The sequence below is a fragment of the Tachysurus fulvidraco genome, chromosome 23 (assembly GCF_022655615.1).
Source record: "Tachysurus fulvidraco isolate hzauxx_2018 chromosome 23, HZAU_PFXX_2.0, whole genome shotgun sequence".
NCBI lineage: Eukaryota > Metazoa > Chordata > Actinopteri > Siluriformes > Bagridae > Tachysurus > Tachysurus fulvidraco.
Genome location: NC_062540.1, coordinates 14,284,113 through 14,300,455, shown reverse-complemented (window position 1 = coordinate 14,300,455; position 16,343 = coordinate 14,284,113). Strand labels below are relative to the sequence as shown.

General features: G+C 35.7%; 1 protein-coding gene across 1 annotated transcript; it reads right to left on the bottom strand.

The window, feature by feature from the left end:
• Positions 1 to 485: 485 nt before the first annotated feature.
• Positions 486 to 16,076, bottom strand: LOC113658156. Its single transcript, XM_027170382.2, has 12 exons — positions 15,657 to 16,076; positions 10,871 to 10,985; positions 10,732 to 10,782; positions 10,021 to 10,164; positions 9,731 to 9,817; positions 5,431 to 5,512; positions 5,185 to 5,321; positions 3,517 to 3,663; positions 3,341 to 3,427; positions 2,876 to 2,951; positions 1,324 to 1,400; positions 486 to 1,239 (listed from the first exon to the last, which is right to left on the bottom strand). The coding sequence occupies exons 1-12, from the start codon at positions 15,743 to 15,745 to the stop codon at positions 1,171 to 1,173; spliced, it is 1,161 nt and encodes a 386-aa protein (XP_027026183.1). The 5' UTR covers positions 15,746 to 16,076; the 3' UTR covers positions 486 to 1,170.
• Between the last annotated feature and the right edge of the window lie 267 nt (positions 16,077 to 16,343).

Below are 16,343 nucleotides of genomic sequence, written 5' to 3'. Positions count from 1 at the left end.
CCACAGCTTGAGTTATGGTCTGTGTGGAGTTCTGTGTGATGTGATTTTCCAGTTATCCTCAATGTCCCAAAACCTGTAGGTGGGTGGACTGGCTAAGATAAATTGCACCTAGATATAAATGAGTGTGTGAATGTGTGTGCATGGTGCCTGTGATGGACAGGTTTCCCATCCAGGATGTATTTTCTTCATCTCTGGCCTTTCTGGGATAGTGCGACAGTCTCCAGGTCCACAGTGATCCTCACCAGAATAAAGTGGATGAAAGTGAGTCAACTATATATCATTTACTTTCCTTAACGATCAGATACATTACTTAAAAAAAAAAAAAAAAGGTGGGGTTTGATTCCACAGCTTGTATCCAGTCTGTGCTTGCATTTACTCTAATGTTCACCTCATAAAGAGGACTTTCTCACTTTCACTTGAGGCTATCCTATTCCAGATCAGCTCATATCTCTGGCCCACAGGCATGAATGAGACAAGGTACAGTATGAGGTAAACTGAATAGCTTTATTGTGACAGCAATACCAAAGAACGTTAGACTTCGTTTCTCTGAGTTTGCGACAGTTCTAAATCGGCGTAGTGACGGCTACGGAATAAGAGCTGAGCTTAATAAGATAAGAAAGATCTACTGCAGCAGCTCAAGAATGTGCATCTAATTAAAGTAATTTATTATGCCTCAGAGAAGCATTTTATTTTAGAGGAAAGCAGGCAGGTTTGTGGCTTTGTTCAGTGAAAGCATATACATGCATTTTGCAAGAATTCACTGGTCTAATGATATGTCTAATTTAAATCCAAACATTTGAATTACGCTAAAATGAAAAACATCTGTACATGCTGCTGCGTGCGAATCAGAAAATATGCACGGCACAGCAGATGAACAGAACATAATTCTGTTTGAAGGCAGTTTCAAGAAATAATGTTTTTGCTGTTGTTGTTTTTTTAATTTTTAGTCCACTAACGGTTCCCAGACCAGGTCTTGGAGCACCACTTGCCCTATGCATGTTTGCCTGCTTTAACAGTTCCAGATAAGGTCAGGTGATTACATACTTATTTGAATTAGGTATGTTAGAGCAGAAAAATCATAAAATTTGCAAGACTGATATTACTCCAAAATTCCAGTAGTAACCTCTGGGAACCTGTGCAATAACTGGTGCATGCCTTCACTTTTTGGCCTCAACTTCTGCGTTTCTTCGGTATGAGAGGTGGAGTTGTGTGATTAGGAAAAGCTTGTGACTTTTCAGGCTGAAAGAAAAACATAACACATCAAAATCAAAATTGAGCTTTGCGAGTTGATACGACTTGGGATTTATCTTTTTTGTGTTTTACCTGTTGTAATTGGAAAATCCAACTCTGGTAGTCTTCTGGGTATGTGCATGAGACTAATAGAGATTCCATCAGTTCTCCTTAAAAAACAACCACAACAAAACAATACAAAATCATTCAACATTTATTTTCTGTGTTATAATTTCCTATTTCAAATGTAAAATATTTCCATGAGGAAAAAACAAACAAACAAACAAACAAACAAACAAATAAATAAATAAAGTCAAAAATAAAGTAAATATATTCTCCTAACTACAAAACCTTTCAGGTTATTTTCATATCAAAGTTGCTACCATATACAGAGTACAGGAAGGACACACTGCAGAGCACTTTTGTGAATCTTTTGAGCATCCGAATTGCCGGATACACTGTTTATTTCTCCAGTTAATCTCACAGCTAAGCTATGTCACATCATCAGCATGATGTGCTTCTTACATTCCAGCAGTATAGTGAGCTACAAAGCTGGCATGACCATCAATAAGAAAGTCATAACAATATAATAACATTGTTGTCAACAGAAATCTGACACTTGGCTCAACATGAGCACAAAATATACAAAAGCAATTGTTACGGTAGTGTGTAGAGTTTATGAAGGTCATGAAAAGCTTAGCGGAAGAGTGACTTTAAGGGTTACTGACATTATAAAGTGTTTTCTAAAAAAATGATGAACATTAGACTTCAATTTCATTGTATTTCTTTGCTGTTTTCATCAATGGACAAAGCAGCTTTGCAGAAATATATTCAAACTGTGTATATCTTTTAAAGGTATAAATGTATTCCTATTGAGCAGATGGTGGAATTGAAGAACTCCCTGAGAAGATTTAGGAACCTTGAGAGGTACCAAACTAAAAAGGGAACCAATCGTCATCTAGGTCAGGGGTTCCCAAACTTTTCAGACCGCGACCCCCCCAGCGCGACAGAAACTCAGAACTCATCCACGTCTTGCTGTCAAATTTCGTTCTCAGGGTTCGATCGGTTGAAAGTTCTACAAGCGCATCTTCTGTATCTGACACCTGATTTGCCGTGGTTACATTGAATGTTGACCTTATCCAGTCATATTGGTCGGGAGCGTCTCCTTCAGGGAAATACTTATGAAAATGATCCAAAAGGGACATCATTACAACCTTTTTTTAACATATATATATATATATATATATATATATATATATATATATATATATATATATATATATATATATATATATAATAAATAAATAAATAAATAAATAAATAAATAAATAAATAAATAAATAAATAAAGTTTCTGGAAATCATCTCGCGACCCCCCGACCCCCACCCCAGTTTGGGAACTGCTGATCTAGGTGACACCAGTGGGATTATAAAATTATTTCCATTCTATAACTGTGTACTCTATAGTCAAAAAAAGGGGCAATTAGGAAATAGTGTAATCAGGAAATTCATTCTAGTTTTAACATAAAGTCTACTTTGTTGAAATTCATTGTATTCTGTTCACTGATGGAGAACAAAACTGTTTGTGACAGATGCAGTCCACAAGCCATCATAGCTATTGTTCTAATGCCAACTTACAGAATTACCTGTAAGCTCGAATTGAAGTCTGCCATGCCGGGCAGATTTCTCCAAAGCCCTGATACTCTTCCTTGGCAGGCAACCCTGTAATATGAACCTATAATCAGTTACCAGTTACAAATACATTGTTAGACAAAATATAATGCTGACCAAAATGTTTGGTGGTCCAGAAATGAACTCTCACAAATCATTGTGGCTGAGTTCTGACAGGCGACCAAAACTCAAAAAGATGACTCTGCCTATTGCATATTTTAAATCACAACTTTAAGAAATCATAAAAATATTCGGATGAAAAAATAATGATGGAAATGTTTTTTGTTTACTTTTTAATCTTATTAAGGCTATCTTTCCAGAAACAAGTCAATTCAAGAAAGAAATGTTAACGCTTTCGCATAATCATGAAAGAACGTAATTCAATGTATTACAAATGCAATGTATTTTTTTCCTAAATGTAACGCCTCATATTCTCTCACCTCATATTTAACCCAGAGCCGCTGACTGTCAACAGACAGGATAAGGAGATCCAGAGGAAAGAGCACAAAGATACGCTCCTGAGACTCCTGCAAAAGCAAACGCTCACTTTGATGGAGGAGTATGTAATTAAACTATAAAAGGAGTGATGTGTTTTTCTCTCATTTCTCTCACTCACCAGTCTCTGTGTATTGCTGATGTGTACTATAGAGAGGTAGGATGGCTGGCCCATGTGCTGGATAGGGGATCCCTCCCATTGCAATATGGGAGACCTCAGCAAATAACGCTTCAGCTCCTCCCTCTTCCAGCCCTCATCACATGGCAACTGAGGGAAAAAATACACATCCTCTTGGTTTTTTTTTTATATTTTTTATTTTTTAATAAACATAATAAAGAGCAACTTGCATCTGAGAGTATGTAGTAGCCTGATGTGTGGCATTTTGTCCTCATGATGGCACATTTGAGTAAGTTTTCTCAAATACTTCATCTACATGTAGAAAGCAATAGTAATATCTATAATCTGTTCCAGACCATCTTATTAATAACCCATGTTACAATTATTACATCTATCTGCTTATACATTTACATTACCATTAACCATACATACCCTGGTATGCAGGTTTGTGAGCAGATTTTTATTTAACCATCAAAATAATACACAGAAATTATATTTATCACCTTATTTATTAAAGCAAATTACATTAAAATTAAAATGCCCATCTTGCAAAAGTGTATGAAAATTCGCTTTTGTTTCCTGAGTGTAATTTGTGCTGTATGTATTGGTAGGAATCAAACAAACATCCAGAGCACAGGTCACACACTTTACCACTGAACCACCTACAGACATCTCCAGCAATGTCTAATGTTTTTCACATGTTTGTTAAAGCTAAAATAATGTAATTACTTTAAAACCTTTAAATCATTAAATATGGGCAATAATTAAAAATAATGAAAAAAAAAGTATACATTTTACACCCTTATTACAACATTTAAAACTATAATAGTTTACTTCTTTGTACTTTGAAGTATTTTGCACTGCTTTTTTACATCTCTATAAAATGCTATATATAAAAATTTTCATAGAAACAATTTCACTTCTCAAATCCACTCTCTAAAATATACTTAGCAATGCTACCGTATCAAATGTACATCTCTACAAATATAAGTTTGCAGTAGGAAATGTGGTTTAGCAAACCTCACGCAATGAGACGCAGTATAACACAGTAAAACACTATAAGACTGAAAGTTGAGATCCTGTGGCCTTCTCTAAGTTTTTACCAACCTTCATTTGACTGAGAAATATAAGTTGATACTTTTTCAGACTACATTTAATAATGGACCAATAATTCTGCACTATTTCTGTTCATAACTTTTACATTTCACATACAAATGTGTTTCTATTTGTTTTGGCACTACATTCAAATATTATTACATTTACATTATTGCATTTAATTACTGCTGTAACAGTGAAATTTCCCCATTGTGGGACAATTAAAGGTATATCTTATCTTATCTTATCTTATCTTATCTTATCTTATCTTATCTTATCTTATCTTATCTTATCTTATCTTATCTTATTACATGTATGATTTTTTTTTATTCCACAGCCAGCAAGTAGAATATTAATCACAAGAGTTTTAGGGGATTTATGTCCTTCCACAGTTCTGACATGTCTTTTTTGTTTGTTTGTGTTTTTGTGTGTTTGTGTGTTTGTGTTTTTGTGTGTTTGTGTGTTTGTGTTTGTGTGTGTGTGTGTGTGTGTGTGTGTGTGTGTGTGTGTGTGTGTGTGTGTGTGTGTGTGTGTGTGTGTGTGTGTGGTTGTGGGTGTGGGGGGTGTGTGGTGTACCAGGTAGGAGAGAGCACAGTGACAAGGGCTGAGCTGCTGACTGAGGGACTTGCATCTCCTATCCTCGATGTTCTCCATCCAGAGATTTATTTCACTTCCACTGGCACACTTAAAAATCTTAGAGTCCACCATGGGTCCTGTGCAGGACAACAACAAAACAAAATGTCAATCCATTACCCAGTCTATAAATATAGCTATTAACTTGCATTCTGTGACAATGCTTTAAAAACAGGAAGACTTTCTAACCGCTGATCTCGAACATGTGTGGAGCAAAGGGGTCCTGCTTAGAAATCACTTTCACCTCAATTGCTGACAGAGGAAGTATGCCCTGTGCACACAGTATAGCCAGAGTGACAGCAATTTGTAATTTAACTACAATTACATAAATTGAGAACAATACCACAATAGAATATAACAACAAATTAGCACAGTGTGCAATGGAGAGTGCACACAAACAGAAATCTCCTATTTGTATCATTCACATTTCATGTAATACACACATGGGCGTAAATTTCATGTACCAGTAGGGGGGGGGGGGGGGGCTTTGATAAATATAAAATTTCTCGTGAGCCATGACACAAATAATACAGTCAAATTGTACTTATAAAAATATGTCCCCACAGTGAAAAACTTTGCTTTTATCATTATTATTGTAGCATGGAGACTGCGTCATTATGGTTATTTTCAAAGTTTTCTCAGGTTCAACGACAAAGCAGATTTTTCTTCAAAACTATTTATTGCATTGTTTGTGTTGTTTACAGTTAAGCCATCAACATACAATATTTACAATAAAATATAAACATGGCTGTTATTGTGAAAAATATATATAAAATAAGTAATGTTTTGTAACAAAATCAATTATTAAATAATCACTTTACAGTAACTGCTCTATGTATAAAAACAACAAAACGGCTTTGGCGTGTTAGTTGCCATGCACTACTGTATGCAACAAGCTATTGTGAACAAGCTAACGTTAACTAGATAAGTAAGATGTTAATCGCTGATATAGCAGATTCATGGAAAATTACATCGCTAATCAGAATTTTTTAATGCATTTCATGCGTTTGTTTTTTTCTACTTACACAGTTATTTAGGTATACATACATACATTTTTCACAATATAGAGTGCAATATTTTTTAAATAATTTTTTTGGGGGGAACAACCCTCTGATGGGGGGGACATGTCCCCTCCGTTCCCCCCAGGATTTACGCCCATGAATACACATACGGTAATATGCACTATTTATCAATTATAAATGCTACGTAAGTTCGAAATAAATAATATTTATTAACAAAAATCCTATTTATTAACAATATTGAGCATGTTTCTTGTGAAGAAAAGTAACTTATCTACCACACTTTATTTAATTACCCTGAAATGTAATTGAAAAATGTTAATTATTAAAAAAAAAAGTTTACTTTTGCTTTATTGTGTAAATCCATTTAACATCTCATATTTACTTTTTCATGAGCCATCTCTTATAGGTGATGAAAAATGTACATATTAGTCTCTCAGAACAACCCTGTTACCCGAACACATTCACTCTTAAAAATATTTAGACTATTCAAATCTCAAGTCAGCTGATCAACCAGAAGTGGTTGTGTTCATAAAATCGGTTCCTGAATAGCACAGCAGTGGTGAAAGACCTAACTGACTCAAATATTGACTCAGTAATATACTGCATGTTACAATCAGTCGCTAATAGTTACGTTTTATATCCAATCATGTGATCAGTAATGTCTATTATTCATCATATATTTTATTAACTAGCTAACTGGATGATGGCTACTCTGTAAGATTGCTATAATATTAAACTCACTGGGCACTTAGGAACGCTCTGCTCTCAAAACAGGCTCAATTATTCATGGCATATGGATTCCACAAGATGTTTAAAAACAATTCTTCAGATTCTGGGCCATGCTGACATGATTTCATCACATAATTTCAAATTCTTTCTGCAAGCCCCCATTCTACCACATCCCAAACTTGTTCTACTAGAGTCAAAGGCCTTAACTTTAAAGACTAATGAAGAACACTGATCTCATTGTCATGTTCATGAAACCAGTCGAGACTACTTTCGCTTCGATTGGTGCATTATTGTACTAGAAACAGCCACTAGAAGATGGCTTAATTGTTGCCATGAATTGGTATTACCAGGCCCAAATTGTGTTAGAAAATATAACCCATATCATTACACCACCTCTTTCGGCCTGACCTGTTGAGAGGTTGGGTCCATGGATGCATGAAGTTGTTACCAAATTTTTACCCTTACCACGTGTGAGTCTCAGAAGAAATCAAGATTCATCAGACCAGGTTACATTTGTCTGTTCCCACTGTAGCCTTTCTGTTCTTAGCTTATAGAAGTGGAACCCAACATGCTCTTCTGCTGTTGTAGCGCATCTGCCACACGTTTCAATGTGTTGTGGATTCTGGGATGCTTTTTTGCTAAACACAATTGTACAAAGTTGTTTATTTGATATACTATAGCCTTTCTTTCAGCTAAAACTGGCCTGTCCATTCTCCCTTGACATCTCTCATCAACAAGGTGTTTCCATCCACATAATTGCTGCTAACTGTATGATTTTTCTATATTGTACTATTCTTAGAAAACTCAACAGTCTACTGTGTGTGAGAATCCCAGGGGATCAGCAGTTATAGAAAAACTTAAACCAGGCTGTTTGACGCTAACAATCATGCCACGGTCAAAATCGCCAAGATCACGTTTCCCCCATTCTGATGGCTGATGCAAACATTAAGCTGCAGACCCATAACATAACTGCACAAACTTATGCACTGCTCTGCCACTACATGATTAGCTGATTAGATAACGCATGAATGCATCGGTGTACTGTGGTTCCTACTAAAGTGCTAAGTGAGTGTGAATCTTTGTTGATGGGAAAAAGCTGACATTTATTTGACATTAATGGTACAGCAAAACTTTAGAATACAAAGAAACTTTAATGACTTAATATAGAGTGGTTCCTGAAGGCTACGTAGTGTTATCATCAACAACAATGGTAACCATTATCAAATAAATTAACCCCACTGAACACCTCCACCCTCCAAGTCAAGTTCCACTTAATACTTTGAGATTTGGAGAATTTTGTGTTATTTATTATCTTGTGTTACCTTGTCATGAATTTTCCAAGTTCTTTTGATTGGCAATGTACATATGGCATATTACATGTGCACAAAGTATGGTTTAATGTAGCATGTGATTGGTGCAAGTCTTTACAATTTATCAGGCAATTAGTACAGTAACCTTGACTTTACAGTTATACAGTTATACAGTTATACCTCCTGAGCTCATGATCTTTTTTCTATGTTCAGTTTCTCAGCCAAAATCTGATTAAGTGTTTTTGTGGTATTGTAGGTTAATGAGTAATATCTGAAATAGAAAATGCATAAAAGTCTTGTGGATTGCAGGCACTTTGTGCCTGTAATTATTTGCTAAATTCTTTTTAGATTCTGAATTTGTACTTAAAAAATGTAAAATAAATAAATACATAAAAATTCGACTTCCTACTATCACATATTTTTGGAGATGTGCAGTTCATATTGGTCAAGATGTCTTTTATTGCAAACTCCTTTCTGGTTAAACGCATAGAAAATGACTTTTAAATACTGGTAAATCCCAGTAGATACTTTACGTTCTAGGTATCTGTAGCCATAATGCACTGACTGATTTGCTTTAAAATATCTTAACTACAACAAAATTTTCACTGTATTTTCATATGTTATTATATTATATATGTGTGTGTGTGTGTGTGTGTGTGTGACTTTATTAAGGACAAAAGATGTATTCGAGCTGCGAGACTGCTTTCTAGAAAAGAAGTCATTCCAAGGGCTACTATGAAAATAACATTATAATGTCCAACTCAATAATGGTTTTCATGTGTGATAGACCTATTCTTCCTGAATTGTTTGACTGAAGATCATTACTTTTCACTTTGTGCCACTTGATAGCTCTTAAAGAGGACAGCGGCTGTTGAATCTAACTGTTTAAAGGGGGATTGATAGCACTGATTCTGCCCCTGATTTTCTATTTAGATTTGTCTCAATAAAGAACCAATTTGATTTTATTCCAGTTTGATTTAGATAGTGCTTATCAATAGACATTGTCTCAAATCAGCTTTACAGAAATTTGAATATAAAATTTAATCTATAACGAGTAAGTCAGACATGACCAGAGAAAGGAATAAGTCCCTGAAATAACATAAGGAAGAAAGTTTATACATGTTCCATGCCAGTTCACTTGTAGATCTATTGTATTATTTAACATGTCACTCTTAGATGTAAAACGCTTCTTAAAAGAAATTGCTTTGAGACACTGTGGATTATTTTATGTGTTGGGAATTAAAGTATTATGAGACTTGAGAGAGTTTAAAAGTGATATATATACATGACAGCCTAGTTGTTCAATAAAAATAGCAAACAGGAAGACATGGTGAGTTACCTTGGTGAAGTTCAAAATAGGGGACTTGTTTTGATAATGACAGAAGCAACAGGATGTCAGAAAGAAAAATGGGTTTTTACAGAACCTACCTCATAGATAAACTCATGCGCTGAGTTGTCCAGGGCAAGGATTAATAAATGAAAAGAAAAAAGAACTAGATATCTTTCAGTCAGAACCTGTGGAAAGATAAGATCAATTATTATTAGCGACTCATTTCATAGATCATAGAAACCACAAGGCTAATAGCCATCATGCAAGATTTGTCTTAGATTGAATATTTCCAATACTTGAATGCATCAACCTCTGTTATAACTCAAAATATCACATTTCTTTAATTAACTTCTCCAAATGTATTAACCATCAGAAACGACACGGTTACCTTTGTGTAGCCGTTATGTAAAAGCACTAGAGAAGAGTAAATGATGTCTCCATAAGCATGGAGATCTCGTCCCTCCCAGTCTCGCACCGGACACGTATACAGCTTTTGGTGGAGTTCCTCTTTAGTTTGGCCCCAAAGTACCACCTTACAAATGAAAAGAAACACATCTTAATTATTATTATTATTACCTGATTCTTTAGTAGATATAAGTTGGAATAAAAGACAGTGGAGCTGTACTGTTATAGGATTATAACCAATGACAGTGTGGTGCAATACTGCAAAATGGATTATTTTCCACTAACATCATGACCTGAAGTTTTTTTTTTTTATTATTATTATACCGGGGGGGGGGGGGGGGGGGTCACGGTGGCTTAGTGGTTAGCACCTTTGCCTCACACCTCTAATTACAAATGGTTTTTAAATTTCCTTATAATCATCTCTGTGTACATGGAGTTAAGAAAAAAAAAACATTAGTATGAGCTCAATAATATTAACCTTGCAACTGAACTTCTCACAGCAATGCTGTTATTAAAAATTAATCAACATCTTCTGACCAATCAGATTTGAGACTTTAACAGTGCTGTTGTGTAACACATTTACAGTCCATTCATCTACTTATATTCTGAAGCTTTTGATATAGTGATCACTTAATATTGAACAGGATGGATGTGTATACCAGGCACGTTGAATGAATGTAATTTGTAGACATACCTGTGAGATCCTTTTCTGAGCAGACTCCTTCGTAGGAATTGGATCTGAGGCCTTAAGAAAAATGAGAAACATAGTATTATAATCACAGTATTTTATAAATATATAATCATTCTGAAAGCGACTATAGGAATATATATACCTCATATAAGCGTTCAGACGTTGTAAGATTCCTGGCAGGTGGAGAATGAGGTGGGGTTTCTTCTGTCTCATTCTTTAATGAAAACTGCAGCTTGCTTTCTCCTAAAGTCCATAGCCTAAAACAGCAAATAATGGTGGAATTTACATTTCTGGCATTTAGCAGACACCCTTATCCAGAGTGACTTACATTTTTATTTTAATTTATATAACTGAGCAATTGAGGGTTAAGGGCCTTGTTCAGGGGCCCAGCAGTGGCACTTTGGTGGACCTGGGACTCAAACTCATGACCTTCTTATCAGTAGGCCAACACTTTAACCAATAGGCTAACACAACCCCCCAATTTCACTTGTAGTACTTATAGTAGCACTTGTATTTAAAAAACAAATAAAAATAAATATCTTGCTGCCTGACCTCCCAACAGAGGTTTAGACTGATAGTATTTTTAGTCTGTAACCTATTGAACCAGTATCAACATATTTACTAATAGAGTCTTCAAAATAACATATAAGTAGCACAGGATAAGACCATAAATATAGCACCTAATACTGTTCACAGCTTAAGTGTACTTCAACTAAAATAAAAAAAAAAAAAATACTAGCATTGCTATTAAAAACCTAAATAATTTAGATTCATATTTCCTTAGCTATTATTAATAGTAAAACAGGGATGTGGTAGCTTTGTACTTAAGGCATTGGACTGTTGATCGTAAGGTTGTGAGTTTGAATCCTATGTCCACCAAGCTGCCACCACTGTGTCGCTCGGCTCCGAGCAAGGGTCTTAACACAAAATTGCTCAGGTGTATAAGAGACCCTAACCCTATTGCCACCTAGTGGTAGCAAAAGCACAATACACTTATTAGTTAAATACAAGATGGTGTCAGATCTCAGTCAACACGTTCCACAGTGGAGTCAGAAATAAAGGTGAAACAAGTACAAAACATCATCAATGTCTATGGGGAAAGCTTGTTTATTTATGCTTAATAACATGGCTTATAAATTTGACAAGTTTTATCAATAGTAACAATATTAGATGCTTCTCTGGATCAATTTCAGTTTTAACGCTGCTATGCTGACCTGATTCATAAGAATCAACTCAGTATAGCAGCGTTAAAACTGAAATTGAGCAGAGATCCAGAGAACTGTGTGCAAACATCAGCGTAGTAAACATGATGATAGTGTTGGTGGGCCAGGGCTAGTAGACATGGTGAAGGAGAGGACAGTCACAGTGAGCAGAGATCCATAGGACCTATGCGCAAACATCAGCAAAGTAAATGTGTTGATATTGGCATTCGCCAGGGCCTAGCAAAGATGCATGTAGTGAGCGTTGGAATTCTGCTACATTTACTTCAGACGGTTAAATTTAAGGCTCAAGATGAAATCTGCACGAACAGTCCAATGCGTTACAGAGAAAAAGCTTGCTCTGGCAAATTTCCTGTGCGAAGTGTGACATGTAATTTTTTCCTATGTTTGCAAACTAAACGCAACTGTTTTGCAGCATTTCACACTGGACAGAACGTGATAGACTGTTTGGACTATAGAGTAATCACAGGGCTTTTAGTTGTGTTGCAGTATTTGCAATATTGTTTCAGACAATCTCAGGCATTGTTTCATACTTTGTTACACACAGCATACTCTACAAACTTTGTGTTATGAAGTAAAATAGACCCAATGTCCCCATATGAGGACGCTTTTTCAAAAACTATTTCCTGTTTAAAGTCAATGCTTAGATTTTATACTTAAGTCAAACTAATCCCAAACATCTAGGAAACATTAGCTCGGGTCTTAAGATGATAAATTGAGATAAAAAAAAAAGTAAGTTGCTCTGAATAAGGGCATCTTAGGGCACCAAAGGCCATAAATGTAAATAACTGAAGCATTAATAGGCATATTTTATTTAAGTTTTTATTATTTAATTATATAATGAACTAAAATAGCATGTGCTCATTCTGTCAATCATTAAATATAAGCCTGGTAATATCATAAATTAAATGTTAATGTTTCTAAATGTTAATAATTGAACGTACAGAATGTAATTATTCGAACAGGACTAATGAATTTCAATAAATATGCATCAATTAATTGTTGTCTAAATTATTTAATGTTTGTATTGCTTTTAAATAAATATCGATAATGCAAGTGTTCGTAATTTATTTAACATTTAATTCGAGTTTAATTAGAATAAATGCATGTAAATTAATGTACTATTTCATGTCATGGAACCTTAATGTTGTGCATCATCACGGTCCTAAATAAACAATTTGGATGCTTGTGCATGTTCACTTGAGTCATCTCTGTCCTCAAATATAACCCCTGAAATGGTGCCTGCATAGACGTGTATAAGATCTATTAATAGTATGAGTAGGGTTGGAAGGTCTGGGTTATTTTTTTCCTGTTTTTTACTTTCCATTGGGGGATATTAGTGCTGTTAAGGGTTGTTTTATAACATATAGTGTGTGAATGCATTTTAGCACTGAATTTGTCTATTTATTTTCATAGATTTTTTTGTTTTGTTTTACCAATATACAAGACCATGTTCATTTGGTTCTCTTGTTCTTTTGTTTTGAATGTGCCGTCTTGTCAACAATGTCATTGTCTGTGCTGTGTTCTCCCTGTGTCTGGATGAGTTTATTCCACCATCTTTCCCCAATTTTCCAACATATCAATGACTCTCACTTGCCTCTAGGATCCAAAGTATGTGTGTGTGTGTGTGTGTGTGTGTGTGTGTGTGTGTGTGTGTGTGTGTGTGTGTGTGTGTGTGTGTGTGTGTGTGTGTGTGTGTGTGTGTGTGTGGCTGACATCCCCATCCATGGCTCAGTGTTTCTTGGACTGACCCTGAATTGCCCGCCACCCTCATCAGGATAAATAATTAATGGAAAAGAAGTGCGCTCTGATTCTTTATTTACTCAAACACCCCCCCCCCACACACACACACACCTGCCAATTTCATTAGTTTAACATGTATATGATGTGATATTTGTCACTATAAAAGTTATCAACCACCATGGAGTATCAAATACATTCTTCTACTTAAGAAAACATATTTAAACCTACTACTTATTTATTTTTACTTATTTATTTCTACCTATGTAGGGAAGTGATAGCTCAGTTGTATAAAAATGTATAAAAACGCTCAGTTGTATAAATGTTGGACTACTGCTCATTTGAATAAAAATGAGATAAAATGTAAGTTTCTCTGGATAAAGGCAACTGCCAAAATGTTGTAAATGTAAACCAGACCAGAGACTTGACTACTAATGATTTAAGGTCACGTTTACTAATTAGCTGTCTCATGCTGAGCTACTTCCTCTGTGCATCTGCTTTGCCCCAACAGACAGGTCTGTAAACATAAGCTGATTATTGTAAGAGGGCAATGAGGGGTAAATAGTGACCATCTGACCCCCACAGGCTCAGTATCTCTGGTTGTAAGCAACCATTCCTAGTTATGGAGTATTAATGCATCCCCTGTTATCTAGTGGTTTAAAATGTTCAGCACACGTACTAAGTGGTTTTGTGTTACAGTTCCTGGGGCATCCTTCTGTGAAGGGTGTGGGATTTTTGCTTAGGGTGCTCCTGCGGTTGATCCCTATCACTCTAACAGTTTGAACACATGCATTGTGTAAGCCTCTGATTATCTCCCAGCTTAATCCCTGCAGTTTCCTAATGAGAGGATTGATGCACCCAACCCTGTGTAACACACTAGACTGCTCACAAATGCTTAACTCTTTCAGTTAGTTGCACTATATTAGTGCAGCTTCATAAGTTACAGAAATGGCTCTAATTAGATTGCAACAGCATGATTCATACCAGCAGTGTAGCTGATACCACCGACCCACCCACCAACCCACACCCACACACACACACACACACACACACACACACACACACACACACACACACACACACACACACACACACACACACACACACACACACACACACATATATTTAGGCATCCTTCTAGGTGAACCTTAAAAGTTCACGAAAGGGTAGAACCCTTTAAAGAGACTATGAATCTTAATTAGCTAATAAAACATCAAAAATCTTTATATATATATATATATATTTTATAATTATTAGTAATAATTAAAGTTTTAATTTGGTTTTCTCCTTGAATATTAGAAACTTTTTAAGAGTGTACTGCCTAAATGAAAGGAACATCATTTATATGTATTAATAATGTGTTCTATTTTAACTAGGTTGGGGTTAGAAACTTCAAAATACTGGTGCTTCCCAAAACAACCTGGTTGGTTTCAATCCAAAACAAATCTTAATAATTCTTAACAGTTCTTAATAAACTCAACAGTAGTAGGTATATCTGAAATGGCAAAAGCATATCTCTGACTTTACCTGTTTAAATTCATTACTTGCAAATTTGACATCCTCTGACAAACTAAATAATAACTAGTGAAATTGGAAGTTTAATCAGAAAGCAAATGGTGATTTAAAAAGAAAATGTAAATACAGTAACATTTTATCATTCCGCTAGTGTTTATAACTACTACTACTTCTACTAAGTCTTTAACATACAGTACAAAACATATTTAATTCAAGAAACATCAATCAAATATTCCTTAGTCAGTTTTTAAACGTATAATTTTGATTATAGTTAGTCGTTATTAGTCTGATACATGGACAGCTGTCTAGTCTAGACAGTCTAGACAGATTTCACTATTTTAAAACCTTGCTGGCTTTAAAATGCCTTTGCAGAGCAGGAAGTATTGTATGATGCACAATCTGACATGTCTGGGTAAAAACAATTGTTGTACTGATGGAAATTCACTCTCTTACCCAGCTCCATCAATCTCCAGAAGCTCGATCTCGTCTGGACCCACATCATCGATTCCTTTGGTTACCGGGGTCACACTGCAACATCCCATGACTGCTGAATCAGTTGTTTTCACTCCACTCCTCTGCACACAGTGGCTTTTCCACTGCACTACACACCAAGCGCCATCTGCCCTTGTGCCCCAAACACCCCAACAACCTGTCTCAAACCCGCCAAAGGAAAAGGAGGGGAAAGCAGCTTTTAAAATAGCGATAGATAAGGGTTTAGGATTGGTCTTGCCTCAAAGTCTTTCTATGCAGAAACAAAAATGAAGAAAATGAATCTCGACAAATTCTAAAGAGTAGCAAGCAGATAGATGTATAGGGCAGAACCATGTGGTGCATGCTTTCTTCCTGTCAGTGACGCAGCTGTGGGCAAGACAACTTCCTCATCAAGTGAACGGCAGTTTCAGCATAAGCCGTCTAGCTTCTGCCTCTGTTCCACCCTGTTCTACCTCTACTAATGTAACTATTATTTAAATCCAGTGTGACATGTGGAGGAGATATACAGTACAGTACAGTAGCGCTGCTCAAGTAATACCAAGATCAAATGATTACATGTTGGAGAACACAGACATCTGTAGTCACAACAACATTAACCACAGCTAAATGACGAGGTGTGTTTACTAGTGTGTGCTTGGCAGTATGTGG

Coding starts and splice junctions, on each gene's coding strand:
- LOC113658156 (XM_027170382.2), bottom strand. CDS start 15,745: ATGGGATGTTGCAGTGTGACCCCGGTAACCAAAGGAATCGATGATGTG. Junction 10,986..15,656: donor CTGGAGATTGATGGAGCTGG/GTAAGAGAGTGA, acceptor TTGCTGTTTTAG/GCTATGGACTTTAGGAGAAA. Junction 9,818..10,020: donor TACATAACGGCTACACAAAG/GTAACCGTGTCG, acceptor ATCTTTCCACAG/GTTCTGACTGAAAGATATCT.